The sequence below is a fragment of the Euprymna scolopes genome, chromosome 15, assembly GCF_053919585.1.
Source record: "Euprymna scolopes isolate OS-2025 chromosome 15, ASM5391958v1, whole genome shotgun sequence".
Lineage (NCBI taxonomy): Eukaryota > Metazoa > Mollusca > Cephalopoda > Sepiida > Sepiolidae > Euprymna > Euprymna scolopes.
The window spans coordinates 41,976,910-41,996,707 of NC_136496.1; the positions used below are offsets into that span (position 1 = coordinate 41,976,910).

The 19,798-nt window shown below is 33.5% G+C and overlaps 1 protein-coding gene across 1 annotated transcript in view; it reads left to right on the forward strand.

The window, feature by feature from the left end:
- The window catches only part of LOC145293790 (gastric triacylglycerol lipase-like), a 423,146-nt gene that overhangs the window by 311,217 nt on the left and 92,131 nt on the right, over positions 1–19,798 (forward strand). Inside the window, exon 2 of the mRNA XM_080140343.1 lies at positions 16,786–16,984. Within this exon, the coding sequence (XP_079996469.1) occupies positions 16,786–16,984 (199 nt within the window). The remainder of the gene's footprint in view (positions 1–16,785; positions 16,985–19,798) is intronic.

The following is a 19,798-nucleotide window of genomic DNA, read 5'->3' on the forward strand; positions in this document are numbered from 1 at the left end:
ACCGGAGGGGAAACTAAAATTGCTTCTATGGTTTCAAATAATCTGAAATAACAGCAAGGGAAGACTTGATTCCAAATATTTCTCATATGTTATCTCCCCTCTCTTGGAAATAGGGTAGAATTATGAATATCTCCAGTATCAAATAATCCTTATATACTGCGAAATTTACTTTCTGTACGAAAACAAAAGAGGGGAGATATAACATATGAGAAATATTTGAAATCAAGTCTCTCCTTATCGTTATTTCTGATCATTTGAAACCATAGCAGCATTTTAGTTTTCTCTCCATTAAGGCCAGAGGTTTTGGGTATATATATATATATATATAAATATATATATATATATATATATAAATATATATATATATATATATATATATATAATTAAATAAGATACGTGTTACATTGAAAATTTAAAGTCAAATAGCTGCAACGCGAATTTTTTTTATCTTTATAAAATAAACATTCGTTTATTTTATAAAGAAAGATATTTCGGAGATATACACTCCTTTTTAAATCTATATATATATATATGCATATATTTTTTCCTCTTATTCTTCGCCATGGTGTTGAATGGGAGAATTTGAGTTGACTCCACATGATGTTAACTGCGGATCTATCTGTAGGCGGATAATTACGCGTGGTCGCGCGTGGTTTGAAAATCTGGGTAGGTTATTCATTAAAAGGCGTTGAGTTAAATTTGAAAATTAAATAAGATACGTGTTACATTGAACACTTTCAAGCCAAATAGCTGCAACGCGATTTTTTTTTTTTTAATCTTTATAAAATAAACGAGTGTTTATTTTTTAAAGAGATATATTTCGGAGATATACACTCCTTTTTAATTTATATATATATATATATATATATGTCTACATTTTTTCCTCTTATTCTTCCCCATGGTGTTGAATGGGAGAATTTGAGTTGAGTCCATATGATGTTAGCTGCAGATTTTCAAACCACGCTAGCCATTATCGAAAGAAACAGTAACTTTAGGCATGCATTATTTTTCGGAGCTGCATATTATATTTTTTCGTGTCTGTGCTAGTAAACACATGAGCAAGTTTTATCTAGTCATTGTCTCTCGAGAAAACTTGTTCTGGTCAAAAGATTAATTTTCGTAACGATAATGTCATCGGATGTCTTTCAGATAAATTAGTTTTATCACTCAGTGTTTTACGTAATAGCTAAGATAGCCTGAAAACCTCATATGTGTCAAGCATTGCGTAGAGCAGCGGTTCTCAACCTTTTTTGACCCATGGACCCCTTTTCCCTTCTTTTTTTTCTTAGTGGACCCCCTTAATGTGTGTGTGTGTGTGTGTGTGTGTGTGTGTGTGTGTGTGTGTGTGTGTGTGTGTGTGTGTGTGTGGTTTTGGTACTTATGCAGGATACGGGTCGTGCTATTTTGTAGATAGGATTTTTAAGTTATACTCAATTTTTACGGTATGTTTTGTTCCATTAAATTGTTAGGTGAATGAACATACATCTCAACCTTTTCCCGGCTATCGCCCCCAAAAGCTATTTTTGACTTAAGTTAATTCATAGTCGCCTCCAAGAATAAATAATAACACATATTGTAATTATGACTAACCAACACTAGAAACATTTTATACATGCAAATGGAAAACAAATTAATTAAAAATAATTTTATAGCAAATTTACAAGAAATGTAGAGAGTCTAACTAGTGTGAGCCCTGAGATTGGTGATGTTTCGCTAAAAATTCAATGTCAGGTTTAATATTACCCAAGCAGATACGAATATCTCCACGAGAAATAATGTCAAATCTGTTTCGTTCCTTCTGTAAAATGTGATTCACAGCGCTGAATCCAGTTTCGACAAGATATGATGTTGGGAAACACAAAAGGATTTTCGACATTTGTGACCACAAATTTGGATACAGTGATTTTACAGTGTTTGATTGCCAAAATGCACACAAAGTTTCTCTTTTGAACTTGATTTGCAATTCATCATTGCATTTTATCTCGATGATTTCCTCCTGGATATTTTCGTGTGCACTGAGAGGATCACAATCGAATGGGTCAATCATCCATGGCTCAATAGTGAAGTCAAATAAATCGGAAAATTTGATTTCTAGATCATTTTTCATGGCTGACAGATGGTTACAATAATAACAATGTCATTTCCACATAAGTCGATTTCCGCTAGTTCGGGTATATTATCAAATTGCCTTCGTTTTAAATTAATTTGAAACATATTAAGTTTTTCAACAAAAGCTCTCATCACCCGTTTACAGTCTATCAGGGTTATCATTTTTCCTTGCAGCAGAAGAGAGAATTCATTTAACTTACGGAAGATCCAACTAAGATAGTGTATATTTTTCTTTTGAGCTTGAATTTCGATAGCTAAGTCTGACTGTCCTTCTGTTTGTAGGAATACAACTATTGCATTAAATAAGTTTACAAATCTTTGCAAAAAGTTGTCTTTGGATAGCCACCGGACATCGGTATGCAAAAGGAGTCTTATATATTGTTCGTCAGTATCAACACAAAATTTTCGAAAAAGACGGTCACATTTACTGTTAGATTTGATTTTGTTTATTGTTTTTATAACAGTATTCATTGACTGATTTAGAATAGGGCTTAAATTTTTGGCCATGAGTTGATGCCTATGTAGTATGTATGTGTGTCGCCGTCCGACATTAGTTCCGGATATTGAGTTAGTGTTTTGTTTATGTAAATATGAACGAATCTGTAATATAACAGAGCGAATGAAAATTGTAAACACTTGTAAGACAATGTCACTGGAGAATCGGATTTAATGAAATAAATTGAATATTCAAAACTGACAATTCATTTATAAGAGAGCAATTCATAGGTCACGTGACCAAAGTTTCGCACTAATAGTTTAGCTATGCGTTTATAATTTCAAAAAATTTTAAATATTTACTCGCAAAAATGTCAAAATTTTTCACAGATAAAATTGATTGAAAATCGCCCCCCAAAATTTGATTTTCGCCCACTAGGGGGCGATTCGCCCCCGGTTGAGAACCGCTGGCATAGAGTACATCAAGTGTTTGTACATAACGTTATACCAATGTGGAAGAGCTTATACATTTCTATAGCAAAGGTGATCACGTACACATGATTAATAGTGTTCCTCATATTTTACATACACTTCATTTTGTTTGCCCCTTATTTATGACAATTATCAGAATATACTCTTCAAATATTGTATTTTCAATATTTCATAGAAGTATAGAGCGTACTCTACTCGTAGTCATACGTTACTCTATTGTCTTTCATTATCAGCCGGATCTTATTATTTAGAGACATATTGTACGTACAAGGTCATGCTTGAGTTTTTTCTGGTAGACACAATTTGGTGTGACATTGCGCAAAGTTTGTTATAGTTTTGACCAATCATTGTGTTCATTTCGAGGTAAGAGCGGTATAAATATGATATTGCATGAACATTTTTTAACAATTTTAAATCGATGTGTTTAAAGATTTCCTACTTCACTCACTGAAATTATTTGGAGTGAAATTGTTTTCGGCCTGTTAGAACTTTAATTCATCGAAAACAAAGCACCATTCAGACAATCCAAAATAAATACTCCAAGTCACCATCTACTTGATGCCACAATCTAGTTAAACCGGGTATATGTAGCGTATAATATATATTCGTTGTTTTATTATTTCCTTATCTCAGAATATACTTTGCAAATAATTCTAACCTCTGATGAAGAAATTCTATTTCTAAAATGTTAGAACAAGGATCATAAAATGTATACTTAAAAACGGTTTCCCAGTCCATCGCAATAGTCAAACACCATAGTTCATAAATTTGGTATCACATGAATTGTCCCACACTTCGGGCATTATGGCATCTTACAATAGTGAAATCCGGATGATACCAGTGCTGCGTCACATTTAAAACACATGTAAGTGTGATAAATTATTTAGCCTTTTATATGTGCAATTGAAAACCTCGTAAAACCTCGTAAAAGAAATAAATCGTATTCACAGATAATGTGCATATATATATATATATATATATATATATATATATATATATATATATATATATATATATATATATATAATGTATGATTAAGACGTTTTGTTTTTGGTAACTGCTATTTTCGGGTGTGGTTGCGCAACACTAGACTGGAAGCGCAGGATGTGGTTTAGTGGGAGAATCCAAAGTCCGTAGTTGCATTGCTGTAGTTAATAGTTTGTAGCGTTAATCTCTGCCGGCAGTGAGCTCTTAGCGACGAATATTCTCAGAGTTATTAGTACCTTTGTGGACGGTTGATCGATCACTGGCAGAGTTCTCCAATTCCCTTGGTTCAACGTCGCATAACTGTTGATTTTTCTTGTTTTGTCATCTGTCGTGTCTGTCTCGTTTTGTTTTATGTTCCAGGTTTATTTTTCCTTTCTGGCGTTCTGTGTACAAGTGACTTGGTGTGCAGTATTCCTCCATGTTGATGAGATGACCTCCACACCTCAGTTGATATCTGATAATCACACACTATGTTTGATGATTTAGTTTGTCCAGGACCTCAAGATTTGTAATGCAATCTGGTCACGAAATTTCAACGATGAGACGTTGAGTACGCATGTAGAATTTCTCACATTTTTGTGTTTAAAGTAGAGTGTCCAAGTCTCATATCAATAGAGGAGGAAGAGAGGACCACTGCATTCTGCACTTTCAGGTTTATACTCAAACATACGTAGTTCTGACTCAGTACCTTGTTTCGGCGTCTTCCTTGACTAGCGTTACTCATCAGTATATAGATTTCTCTGTTCAAAGAGTCGTTTCATGAGATGGTGCTTCCAAATTTTGTAAATCTTCCGTATTGATTGTTAGGTCATACAGTTAGCATTAGTTGCAGATGGTAGTTACCATACGCCACTAAAGCAAAAGAACCTTTTGAATGAGGTGTAGAAGGCGCTTGATTTTAGCACTGAGTCTGCGTATATTAAAAAAAAAGCTATCCAGGGGGTACAGAGAATATAGACACCTTGCTCCACGTCTGTCACTGCGTGAGGCAGCATGCAGATAAAGAAGAGTTCCGCTTGTATGCAGTCTTTCACCACTCCATTGATTATTTTAAAAGTCTCATATTTAAGCTGTAAGGAAAACTTGTCCTATCATTATAGAACCTAATCATTGAAAATAAATTTAGGGTGACATCAAATACACCCAGAGAAAGGTCCAAAGACCTTCTATAAAATGTGACTCAAAAACCTTAGTCAATGAAAACACTGTACAGAGGTATGTTTCGATAGTGTACACTCTTCCTGAAGTTGTCCCATCACAAAAGTCATATCGATGGCGCTTCTTTTCTCTCTGATCTAAAATCACACTGTGCTTCTAGTGAATCTCTTCAGATACAGTAATGAGTCGATTGAGTATAACTTTGACAGATATTCTTTGGTGACTGATGATATAGTGCTATGCAACTGTTTCTGCAGTTATTACTTTTCATTTTCCTACCCTCTTTCTTATACAGGAAGACAATCAAAATATATGGAATGTCGTTTAGCATCTTCTCCTCCACCCAAATGCTTCGCAGTAGATTATACATTAATAGCCTGCTTGTTGCTTTATATATATATATATATATATATATATATATATATATATATATATATATATATATATATATATATATATACCGCTGATCAAAAATTTAAGACCACTTAAAAATCTTAAAACTTTTTTTTTTAAGGATAGATTTTAACCTCTTCCGGCTTAAGGTTACCAATACTACCATCTAAAAGGTTATGAGAACAAAAAGCTACATTCCAAAGATTTATTTTTTAAATTTACATTTTTAAGCTAGCATTTCAGTCTGGTGTTGCCCGGGTATTTGGATGTGTATGTTGAGCAAAACAAAGTGTACAATTTTTAAAAATTTGACCCCTATTATGACCCCTTAACATTTATTGTTTGGGGTTTAAATTAAGTTATTAAGTTAGATCCATGTCCAACGAACCTATATCTAAAATTTCAAGTGTGTAGACCAAAAATTGTCGGAGGAGTTTGGTAGAGTTCTCAAAGGTCAAATCGTTTAACTTTGACCCCTTAACAGTTAAATTAAATGTCTGGCCTAAAACCGATCACAAAGATTTTCCGAAATCTCAATACCCTGTATATCAAATTTCGAATCTGTAGACTTAAAATTGACATAGTTATTGCGTAGCGAAATGTACACACACAGACACGTTCAGTTTTATAGATATATAGATAGATTAGTCGTTTTACACATGATTAAAATTATAAACTAGAGACAAAAATTCTATTAAATTGTACAAAAAGTGTATGAAAACATTCAACAATCAAACTTAATAATAAGTTCTACCTCCCCTGCTTTTAATGACTTCAAAATTTTGGAGGTCATGCTAGAAATAAGAGTTTCCATTAAGGTGCAGGGGATCTAGCTCCAGTTTTTGAAGATGGATTCACGAAGTTCATTTTTGTTGAATATTTTTGTCATTACGATAAACCTATGTTGTCATACATCCCCAAACATTTTCAATTGGGTTCAAGTGCGGTGAGCATGCAGGATGTCCCAAGGGATGGACTCCATTTTCTTGTAGAAATCTCAAGGTCCGTCTTGCAGTGTGGATTGCAGCATTATCCTGTTACAATAACCATCCATCCTCATACAAACGATGACCCTCCATCATCAAAGATGCTTTTTGTAGCATGCTATTGCTAACATAACCAGCTGCTGTGTGACGACTCTGCACCACCTGGAGCTCCATCATCACTCTGTAAGAAAAGGCACCCCATACCATTAAGGACCCTCCACTACTATGACATCTGGAAAAATTTAAAGGGGCATGTTTTTATCATGCCAATATCGCTGGAAGCCGTCAGGACCATCTAAACTGATTTTTTCTCATCAGAAAACAGGACTTTCCTCCACTTCTCAACGTCCCAGGTTTTGTATTCACGACCAAATCTGAAGCGATCCACTTTATGACGTGGAAGCAATCGAGGAATTTGTTTACACTTTTTTTTTACCATGCCTTTTTGCTGTAAGTGTCGTCGGATGGTTATTGAACTGCAATCAGCATCAGTAACCGCCTTAATTTGACTAGAAGAAAGTCCTATGTCATTCATAACAACCCGTCTGATTCTTCTATGCAGGAAAAAATTTTGGGAACCTACAAAAGGATTTTGCTTTTCCATAATTCTCAGTGTTCTTTAGAAAGTTGAAAATAGCAGTTTTACTGCGATTTACCTTAGCTGCTATCGCTCGCTGTAACAAATCTAACTTATGGAATGTTGGAATTCTAGAGCGCTCAACTTCGGTTAGTTTTCTTGTTTTAGGCATGGTAACACCTTTACACAGTGATTGTTAATCTCTAACTGAACTAAAAACATTTATCATAAATCTAACAATTTATACTCTTGGTCTTATAATTTTGATCATGTGTAAAAAGCCCAATTTAATAAAAATCCAAATTTTTAAATAAGATTTTTGGAAAGTACTTTTTTGTTTCAATAACCTTTTAGATTGTAGTATTACTAATCTTAAGTGGGAAGAGTTTAAGATCTATCCTCATATATTGTTTGAATCTTGTGTTGTGTTCAGTCGTATTACCACCTGTTTGTTTATTTGTTAACAATTTAATTAATATGTAGAATTGGTACATCGTTTTTACGATTAACTTTCATACTGAAAACCAACTTTTATACAATGTAACTCTAGCATGGTTTCTATATATATTCTTAAGAAACAATCCAAATTAATCGAGAAAACCCATAAAATATATTTAAATAATTAGTTCGATGTTATTATCTTTTAGTTGTAGCAGAATAGTTTTAATTGTTCTGTTTAGAAATATAATTTAAAATTGATGCATTTGATTTATTTTGAATTTAATTTATATTTTATTTAATTTGTTTTTAAGCATAAAGTGCTGACAAAACCGGAAGTAAGCTTATTTCCTTAAGCTATAAGAGTTATTATCTCTTTAAGCTATGAGAGTTACTTCGCATTTGATTTTACTAGACCAAGATATATGTGTTTTAATAGACCAATATATATGTGTTTTATAGACCAAGATACATGTGTTTTAATAGATCAAGATATTTGGATTTGAATAGATCAAGATATATGTGTTTTAATAGACCAATATATGTTTTTCTTAATCCAACCTGCGATCACTTTTCGAACAAATTAGGATGTTAGGTTAATCTTAACTCTTATGTAACTGATTCTTTTCTTCGGCAAAATAACCTTCTGACCGGCCAACGTCAGGTATATACAGCTAGTATATAATCTATATAAACGTTGATTAAATATCATAACACACAATGCAAATATACTTATATAACCCTAACACCCTCTGTTGTCCGAGGGCCGGGCCGCATCCGTCGCTATCCTGGTTCACGGGAGCATATTTGTGATGTACGTCTGGCCGTGTTCGTCGCTCCCAGCTCACAGGACCATATATGCAACCCAGCAGGGCTACATTCTTACTTGTCTAGTGGTGGATCCCTCCAGGGTGACCAGACTCTCACTGGTCACTGGAAAAGATCTTTCTGCTGCTCAGGGCACGCGAAATGTGCATGACCCTAAGTCCGTGTGGCAACATTGTCGATTTCGGCCGTCACTCTGGCTTCATGCTGGATCCAGTCTATCTCTTTCATCATCTGGCTTCAGGGCATATCTGAAATAAACTGCATCTTCATTCAGGCCGGCAATCGAGAAAGAAAGAAAAACTCTGGTTCATTTTCGTAAAAACCAACAACATAATTATTCATAAATCGTTCTACACTTGTTTAAAGTCGAGTTCTTTGATCCGAGCTTCATGGGGCAGGTTGTATAACTTAAGTTCCTCTAATTAATTTCCCAGCTAAGAACAAGAGCTTTTCAACTTAGCTCTTATGAGGGTTTGCATCCAACAGGCGGGGTGAGAGCGATGTGGACGTTTCGATGCCAACCAGTAAAAAGGACTCTAACTCTAAAAAGCCAACCGTTTTTATCAAATCAGAAATTCCCCTTATTCTTTCTTTTCTCTTAAAGCTTATCTCTACCGGCCCTCAACCCCCACCTGCACTGAGGCTTTTACTTATTACCAATTAGGCATGATTAGTCACCCCAGGTCGAACAATGCCTGGCGGTGACACCTACTCTTGGCCCCCATTCTTCATCTCGCTCAACAGAGATTTTAAAAACAACCTTTCCGTTGTTGATAGATGTATAACAGTCGTGATATAGGAACAATTCTCGTTTGTCTTTCTCTTAAAAACCCCACACCGGTACTGATGTGATAAGCGATAACTATTTATTTCCCATTGAACTATTTTATTTCTTCTGGACATTTTTGCCTCTTCCTATCGCTACATAAGTACAAAATGGAAATTAAAACCGCTTAAGAACAACTATTATCTATTATCATATTTATTTATATTTTTTCTCATTGAAATATTTACTCTTTTCTGGTGGACAGGAATCTCATAAAAATCTGCCCCCTCTAACCATACCTCATCCTCTCCCATCTTCTCTTCCTCTATTTGAAAAGCAAGATAATCTGGTGTCGCCAGGGATCTCGTCATACTTAATCGTTTTTATTTATGTGAGCATGCTCATTTATTTCTTTTAAGTTAAAAAGTTTCTACTTTTTTAAGAGTCAGTCAGGGAAATATTTAAAAAAATAGCATAATAATTATATGACTGTTTCTGTGCCACGAAGCAGGTGCTGTCAAAAGTAAAGATTTTGACATGCTTTAAAGAAAAAATGATAAGATAAATAACATCTTTACATTTGGAATATAGTTGCGTTGTCATCTATTTCCATATACTCTGTAATTGCAATTAACATACACCCAGTTTCATAAATAGAAAAATAATTGCTTGCTAAAAGGGTGAAATATAATTGGCATATCATATTTTCCTATAAACATATATGCGTGTGTGCGTGTGTGTGTGTGTGTATTTATAGAAAAATATATGTTAATTATGTTTCATCCTTTAATAAACATATACATGCATATATATATATATGCATACATATATATATATGTATGTATGTATGTATGTATGCATGTATGTATATACATGTATATGTTTATATATATATATATATATATATATGCATATATATATATATATGAACGTCATGTCATTTTTCCTATGCACGTTCTTGTTTTTATTTTTTAAAAAAAAGACAAACGTAAGAAAGTAATTCTTATCAATCAAACGCAAAGCCATCGTGTTTAAGTGTGTATTTTCTCCAGATGGACTCGTTCCCATAAACATAATCTTTATAAACTCAACAAAAAAGCAATAAAAGGGCATGTCTGGCATTTTTACACTAAAGTACATTTCATATCTCGCCGATTGAAAAGTTTTTCTCAAGATTATCTTCTGACTTTTGCGAAATGGCATCGAATACTCGGTTTCTTAGCGTGCTACCTTTGCTCGCTTTGTGCCTGTGTGCCACAAATAGTGCAAGTATTGGCGATGTTTTCTACGATATTGGCAACGATCAACAAAGAGTTGATAAGTATAATTCGTTTGTTCCCGAGAATCCTGAAATGAAAATGAAAGCTGTGAGTAATTTTCATAATGTTGACGTATACAGGGTGACTCCAAAAAAACAAAAGCTAAATGGAGGCCATCTAGAAAATATGCTGTAGAACGGAGAAAAAAGGCTAAAGACCCTAGTGTATTGAATATAATAAATTAGTGATGACCAAAGTTTCATTTCATTCGGACAAAACACTAAGAAATGGGGCCATATTAGAGTTGGGGCCCGTTTTAGGGGGTCACCCTGTATATGTAAATTCATTTTTTTTGTTGTTTTATTTTTTTTTTTACTTTATACAAGCGTGCCGGCTGGCATTGCCCGGCATCGAGGTGGAAAATATTATTACGGAACCGAAATGGTTGATTTAAGACTGACAACGTTTAGTCAACATTTTACTATCCAAATTGTGAGTTTAAAAGATAAAACAACTCAATCAAGCACATAATCAAATTGATGTATTAATTTTGAATTATACTCTCTTACTACATCGTTTGAACTGATTAATTATCTATTTCAGTAAATAAATTTTTGTACAAAATGATGGAAAGATCCACTTTAAAAAGCACTGTGATATTAGAATAAAACATATAACGTTTTGAAGACAAGTGCAGATTTTTTTTAAATTTAAGCGGGCAATTTTTCTATTATTTTGATGCACATTGAATTAAACTTTTAATTTATATCGTTAAAAACAGACATTACAATCAAGACATTACAATCCACAAGGCAAAAGAAACGGAAAAAGTATTTATGATAAATGTTCTTTTATAAGTCAAAAAGTTGTATTTAATTTTAATAAATCAATATATTAATTAAAATTCTCTGCACATGTCTCGTCTTTCAGCCGATAAATTTTAACTGTTTATGTATTTTCTTATCTAAAACACGTCGTTAATAAAATTTAATTACACAGATCATAATTTATTATACAATACAACTAATACTACTACATTTAATAATAATAATAATAATAATAATAATAATAATAATAATAATAATAATAATAATAATAATAATAATAGGCCATAAATAATACCAATAATTGTCAGAGCGTTAGGAATTATCCGTAAAAAACTTGAATGGATGAAATTTGAATCAACATGAGATGCTGCAATGATATAAAGAGTGTCATTAATAAAAACGATTGGAATCTTAAGGAAATCCTTGAGCGTATAAGCCAACCCACATATACTGTGAACATTCAAACACTTCGAACACTACGGGTGCGTAAACTAACCCACATATAAGGCGAGTAACGTAGCAGTTGCAATTGAAATATAATGAAAAAAAACAGAACACAGATATATGATCTCTATAAAACTTAAACATCCTTCAAATCCTTCAGTTAACTGCCTCTCAAAAAGAATATATGTCAACAAAAGAATGGAAGTACCGAAACCAACTACATCCCAGGAAATACCGATGAATATAAAAACCTAGGAAGCAATTATAATCGGTTGTTATGATAACGTAAAGTTATTTGCAATGGTTATCGAAAATAGTGGAGAGTATTGAAATTTTGTGGAGACGTTTTATCATTTGGTCTCCAGGTAACCCCATCAGTTATTATAAGTCAGTAATCACTGATGATGACTTTTGTGATGACTGCTAATGAGTAAATAATAATAATAATAATAATGATTATGATGATGATGATAACAACAATACCAATAATAATAATAACAACAACAATAACAATAATAATAATAATAATAATAATGATAATAATAATAATAATAATAATAATAATAATAATAATAATAATAATAATAATTCTGATTTCGCTTATGACCATCTCTCTGGAAAGGGATGGGATTCATTTCCAGAGGATTTCCCTTAATCCCGGCTTCAAACCAGGAGCTTCAAAGATCAAGAGTTTTCCTAATGATGTTGGTGGTACCTATAATTGCAAAGGTTTGAAGGCCGCCTAAACATCGAGGATTTGTAGTTTTTCAGTTGTCCTTCCAGACGACTTGATACTACTCCTAGTGTACCAACTACGACCGGGATTATTTGTGTTTTAACCCCGTGTATCACCAAGGCCAATGGAGCATAATTTTTCCACTTCTCATTCTCATTCTCTCTCACATTCCTGCCCCAGGTTACTGAGAAGTCTACAATCTGCCAGTGTTTTGAGACCTTGTCAATGACGACCAAATCCGGACGATTATGTTCCAACTGCTTGGTCGTTATGACACTTTTGTCCCACCATACCTTTACCTTGCCATCCTCGCTTGTTCTTACTTCATGAGGCACCCCAACCCTCTTCGAAGTCCTATGCAATCGTGTCTTTTACGGTACTCTCTCTAAGCAAGTCCACTACACCCTGCTGCAAAGTGCGCAATTGACTCTAAGATCTTACCACAAATCCGGCATTCTGCAGCAACTTCCTCTCCTAGAACCGCTTTTTTGAACAATCGTGTTCCTAATGCCTGCTCTTGTGCTGCACAAACAAAAGCTTCAGTACTCTTAGCCAGATACCCAGCTCTAAGCCATTGGCATGATCTTTCATCAGCCACTTCTGCTATATCCTGGAAGAACCTTCCATGCATTTTCTTCCTAGTTTTCTTCCAGTTCCAGTGTCCTTTCTCTATCCATAAGTTTCACATAATCAGCCTTGGTCTCACATACCTCCACTTCATTGGCCACAACCTTAAGCATCCACTCCTCACTTCTAACCACATGCTCCTTCAACGACATCTCCTCGTTTCTAACACAATCTTTTACACTTTTCAATCTTTTCAATCCTCTCCCACCATCTTTTCTCTTTTGATACAGCCTTGCTACGCTACTTCGAATGTGAAATATACCAAACATTGCTAAAACTTTTCTTGTTTTGATATCCATGGCATGCAAATCCTTGTCAGACCATTCTAAAATTCCCGCACTGTATCTCAAAACACTGACTGCCCATGCATTTACTGCTTTCATTAGGTTTCCTCCATACAGTTTCGACACTGCAATTAGTTTCACTCTTCTAAGACCTTTTCTACTTGACTTTTTCCTTCATTTCTCTGTTCATGATGCCTACACCCTCCAGCACTCCCAAATACTTATACCCTGTATCTTCTATTTTTTTCATGATTTCTCCATTTGGCAGCACTATTCCATTCGAATGAACCTTTACTCCTCTTTTCATCACAGCACCGCACATTTACTAATTCCAAACTCAATCCCAATGTCTTCTGAGTATGTCCCCACAAGTTCTACTAGTCTCTCCATTTCCTTTTCATTTCTACCGAATATTTTCAAATCATCCATAAACAGTAGATGGTTGAGGCGTCTGTCACCAGATCCAAAGTTATATCCCAGTTTTTCTCTCTTCAAGAGGATGCTCAGAGCATCATTATCATTACAAAACGAAGTGGCGATAACGAATCTGTTTGAAATACCCCACGTTTAAAAAAAATGTTCAAACGAAATTCAAAATTCTTAAACCATGGATTTTCAAAAATATGCTCTTTTCCTCAGAGGATAAACACTAGTAAAAAAAACAATGCATGACCAGTAAGCATAAATTTGAACACACACACACACACACACAGATATATATATATATATATATATATATATATATATATATATATATATATATATATATATATATATATAAGAAACATTTTAATAAAAGACATGTCAAATAGAATAACAGTTAAAAACATCAATGGATTAATTAATTTATATATAATCTGGGAAGCGCTTAACCCTTGTAAACTATATAAGAAAAATTCATAAAAATTCATTTTTAATCATTTGTTGAAAAATTATTTTGTCAGCAAGTATTTACATTCCTGCAATCGCAGAACACACCTGCTTCCTTGAACTATAGTCCTACGTTTTCAGGGATCATAAGTTGTTTACCTTGAAACACTCTTTCAGTGATCTGAAAAGAAAAAATATTAAATCGTGCCCCCCCACCTTTTCTAAATAAAAACAACAAACTTTTATAGATAATAGATCTAGATTTGTGCTCCACATTAATCGGGCTAAACTATTTTTGTTATTATTTTTTTCTTACCTGATTTATTTGTTCTTAGATTTAAAAAAATATTTTTAGTTTTTACAAATTTACTGTATTAATACAATTTTCCGGATGAATCCAATATATACACTTATCATCTCCTCTTTGTTTATTGTTAATTTTCTATTCATATATTTGTAGTCTTATTTGCTAATAATCACTTAGAAAAGAAAAAAACGCCAATAAAATTTTACGAGTAATTAATTAATGTTATTAGTTTTGTATTAGGATTTTTTACAGGGTAGAATGAGTAAGTTGTCGTCCTAAGAAAAAAACACTACAGATTTATTTTAAGACTTTTATTGAAAAAATTAATTCAGGCAACTTTATGTAGAGCTGACATCTATTCAATGTAGCCGCTTTCAGCCTCAATCACCGTTTCGATACTGGTCTAGAACTGGGGGCATACCTTTTATACAAGTGGAGGCGGATGGTAGCGATCAGATTGCTTTCGTGTTGTGAGAGGTCATATTGGTGATATTCTCGACTTATGACAAACAAATTTATTAGTGTTTTTTAAAAGGATATAAAAAGTTAAAGGTTTAATAAATATATACATAATATTTCTATTGTAGCTGAATAATGTAATCTAACGCCACTGATATAGTGTTAAGACAACGAACAAGCAGATGTATATACAGGGCCATAAGTCCCGTTACAAAATGTTCTAATTATTTTTTTATAATAATATTAAAATAAATGATAATGTAATATATGATTTATTATTTTTTCAGAGACAAAAGATAATACTTTTAACAATGTCTATTGAATTAAAGAAAAGATTCATCATAGAGCAATATGAGAAAGGCTTGCGTTGCAAAAATATTTAAGTTAGAGAAAAGCTCAAAATCAACAAAATGTTTATAAAAAGTACGATCGCTACATGGAAACTTCGTTGATCAAAGATAAACAACGATCAGGCCGTCCTTACAACTTAAGAACACCTGAATTTATCAAGAATGTAATGGAAAAATCAGGCGAAATCCAAAAGAATCCATGAGAAAAATGGCAAACAAAACACAAACATCACCAAGGACAATGTGTAAGATATGTCCAGAGGGCATACAGATATCACCCTATAAGCTCCAAATGCGAAAGCTTCTCTCTGCATCCACAATTGCAAAGAAGAGACTTATCAGAAGTCGTCTCTTGTTAAACCGTATCAAAGAAGGATCGCTCAATAACATCATCTTCACGGATGAAAAGTTATTCTCACTTCAACAACCAACAAGTATCGAAATGATAGAATCTTTGTGAGAAGTCGTGAGGCAATGCCTGAAAATGCAAGAAACATTTTAAGAACGAAGAAACAATGATCAGTGATTATCTTCTAAAAGAGGGTAAATCTCCACTTGTTTTGCCTCCCTCAAGCGGTCAAGATTAACAAAGAACGTTACATTGAGGGCATTATTGAAGGTGCACTAACTACATAGTGTAATTTTGCGTACGCTGATGACGTTTGACTCTCCAACAAAACGGTGCGATAAGCCGTACTGCTCATGTAACACAGCAGTGGTGTAGAGACAACTGTTCGTCCTGGATCAGCAAAGAATAATGGCCTCCCTCATTGTCTGTTTAACGTTTCTGATTATTCTTTTTGGTTAATCATGGAGAGTGCAACCTCCTCTACTCTATATCAAAATATTGAATCTTTTAAAATAAAATTGAAGAAATACTGGGAGAAAATGCCATTCGATTTGGTGTGTTGATATAGATAATTTCTTCAAAATACTTCGTAATGTGGTAAAGGATCAAGGGAAACATTTTGAATAATACTAATGGCATATTTTTCCTTCAATATTTGCTAATCATATTCTGTAATTGGTGTTTTGTAAAATATATTTTGTTAGGATAAATCTGAGCTTTATTTTGTAACATTATTTATAAGCTACCCTATATATATATATATATATATATATATATATATATATATATATATATATATATAACACGTGTACGTATACAACTTTTACGTTACTAAGAAATTTATTACATAACATTGTTATATAGAAGTCGTTCACATATAAGTTTACATATTTCAAAATAAAATTGGTCCCTTGTTTGAGGGTTTTTCTTTTTTTCAGATTTATATCTTTAGTAGCCTTTTTAACATTCGTGACTAAAAATTATTACTTTCGCGGATATACCATCAAAATTTTGTATAATTCGGATTGTAATTTTATTGACCAAAAATAAATAGAACTAAATCATGCAAACATATTTTATATCGATGGACTTTTATATTTTTAGTGCGAACTTGTTGAAGCAAGAGGTTATGCATGCGAAGATCATGAAGTGGAAACAAAAGATGGTTTTATAATAACAATACATCGCATTCCGGTTGAGAGCAAACCCACCTGCACAAACAAGGATAGAGTACTTTTATTAAATCATGGATTTTTAGGATCGGCCACTGACTTTCTCATCAATAGTCCTAAACAATCTCTTGGTAAGTATAACTTCTCCCTCTTAATCCCTGTCTTTATTTCGCTCTCTCTTTCCCTCCCTTTTAAATACTTTTTAAATCTCATATTCACTTACAAACGGTTTCAGTATAAACGTTACCTTTAACCCGTTACCTTCCGCAAATATTAAGGCTGATTCTGTACTGTTTAGGGTATATAGAAATTTCTATAATGTTATCGAAGTACGCAAGGAAATTTTGTGATTAATGACAGATTTTATCCCAATCATGTGGTCCAGTAATGAAACCTACATTTTGGTATCAGCCTAATTAAAACGTAAAATCTCAATACGATTTCTAAACACCGGATGAACTTACTGAGAGGCCAACGGATTTTTCAAGTGTATTCCACGTGTCGCTCTCTCGAATAATGGTATAATCGAAGAGTTCTGTGTAAGAGTAATGTTGTGTAATAAGTAACTTTGTTACATTGTAGTACTAAGCAAAACTTGGGTTTCGTCATAAAAAAACAATGGTTTCAACTAGACGAAACGTTTTATCACCTAGCAAGTAGCGATAAGTAGTGGGTGGAGCGGCGATTGCAGGTCGTCTGTATAGAAAACGTCGCGTCCCAGTGTAATCACCGCATTCATTTAATGAAACTCCACCCGGATTTCTATGTCTATTTTTAAAGCGCTGTGTACACAAACAATTAAAGAAACCTTACCCAGTAGATATCTGGCACACCAATGTAAAATGTGTCAAGATAATTGACAACTTCATCTGACGTCTCTATTAGTGACGAGATGCACATTTAGAAAATTTTAAAAGAGAAATACTTAATAAACTCTCATTCAAATTATTTTAATTCACTTTTACAGAAGTGTCTTTCTATTCTTATTCGTGGGTTATGATCGCGTAAACAGGTTCCCTTTGTATTAAACTTCCCAATTATCGAACTTCAAATAAAGAAAATAGCTCATGGTAAGAATAAAACTGTAAATTAACAAACCTCAGCGTCAAATGAGAAGAACCTTAGCTAATCAAAATCAAAATTAGAGAGGATGGTTTGCAAATTAAAAACATATATGTTTAAATATCATTTATTTCTGAATATTTCTCTTTGATATTTGTAATCGATTATATCTATCTATATTATTATAAATGTGTGTTCTTTATGCATTGATATTAATATCAAAATCCTTTTTCTTTCTATTTATTTAAAAAGAAAATACAACTTTGTCACTACGTTATTTCGGCATCTTCTATAATATGTGTCTACATGTATTTTAGGTAGTGTAGTGTTCTACTAGGTGTTCGTAGATGGGACTATTCTGGTTAAACATGTTACATGTAAGCCGGCGAGAAATACTAGTCTTACTCATGCCAATATATGAATTGCTTTTGGAGACACATGTATATATATATATATATATATATATATATATATATATATATATATATATATATATATATATATGAAAATTACCTTTTATTTTTTGTCCCGTAGGTAAGTATCGATTATTTACACAAGGAAACATCACATTGATCCTCAAAAAGTTCCCAAGAGAAATAGACACCTTTCAGATAGTTTATTTCCTATTATACAATCTGCACATTAAATCAAATTTAATATACTATGAAAATGTAATGTAACACTAACGAGATCAGAAATGCGCTGTTGTACCACTCATGCTCTGTACCGATCCAAGTTTGTACAACAGGACCATTGCCAGAACCTTCAAAATGCAAATTCGGAAGGTTGAACGCTTGAAAGAGTGCCCAGTTTTCGGCCATCGTTACTGTCTTTGGCGTGGTTTCAAGTGAGGGCCATATTCTCGAAGTTGGTTTGAACGTCGTTACCAAAGTGTACCCTGGTATGCTGAAAAGTGTGGTGATCTCCTGGTCGAATCAGGTGACCGCTGGCAAACACCACTCGGAAATGACCCACAAGTCCAAAACCCCTGTCTTCAGAACTACTACTGTATTGTACCCTTCGCTCATTGACTCCTTCCTCCCTTTACCTAAAACTGCTGGACTATATCGTTTAGTTATACGTTGAGAATATCGTTAACATGACTGGCCACGACAACCGCCGACTATTTGCCGAGCTTCTGCCGACACTTGTAGGAAAGCATGCTCTCAGTTCCGAACTCGTAGCGTAAATGCGGCCATATTGAATAGATGTCAACATAAACCAATAGCTATTACGTTACGCATGCATATTAGTAATGCCTTCGTTTGACCTTCACCTTGCAAATAACATTTTTAAACATTCACACTTTTGTATCAATTTTCCCCGGCTTAAACCCAAATATATAGTTTCGCATGAGTTCGAATACCCTATATATTAAGCTTTATTTCAGTAGAGTAAAAACTGGCAAAGGAGTTTGGTAAGCAAAATTGTTTAAACAAATATATATGCATACATAAATATATATAGAAAGAAGTTTGTGTTTACTATAAACTTTTTATGCAAATATTACGCAAATATAAATCATGTAGAATATTTTCATGAATATAATTACACGTAATAGTTAACTAAAGATGATCATCCCTGAAAAAACGGAAAAAATAGGAACTTAATTCAAATGAATATTTAAAAGAATATGCAAATAATCTAGATCTGGATGACTCATTTAATCCTATCAATATTTTCATTTACCTTACTGATATTTTAGAGGAATGTTGAGCAAAGTTTCTCTCGCAGCCATAACCACCCCCTCCCATTGTGCAGCATTACTAGCCGGATCTTATTCAATATGATACATCTTTTGTGTATCCGTTCATGATTTGCTTTATTTATTTATTTTTTTTACACGGTGGTCACCACTTATCAAGGCCCGGAAGCCACTCAGG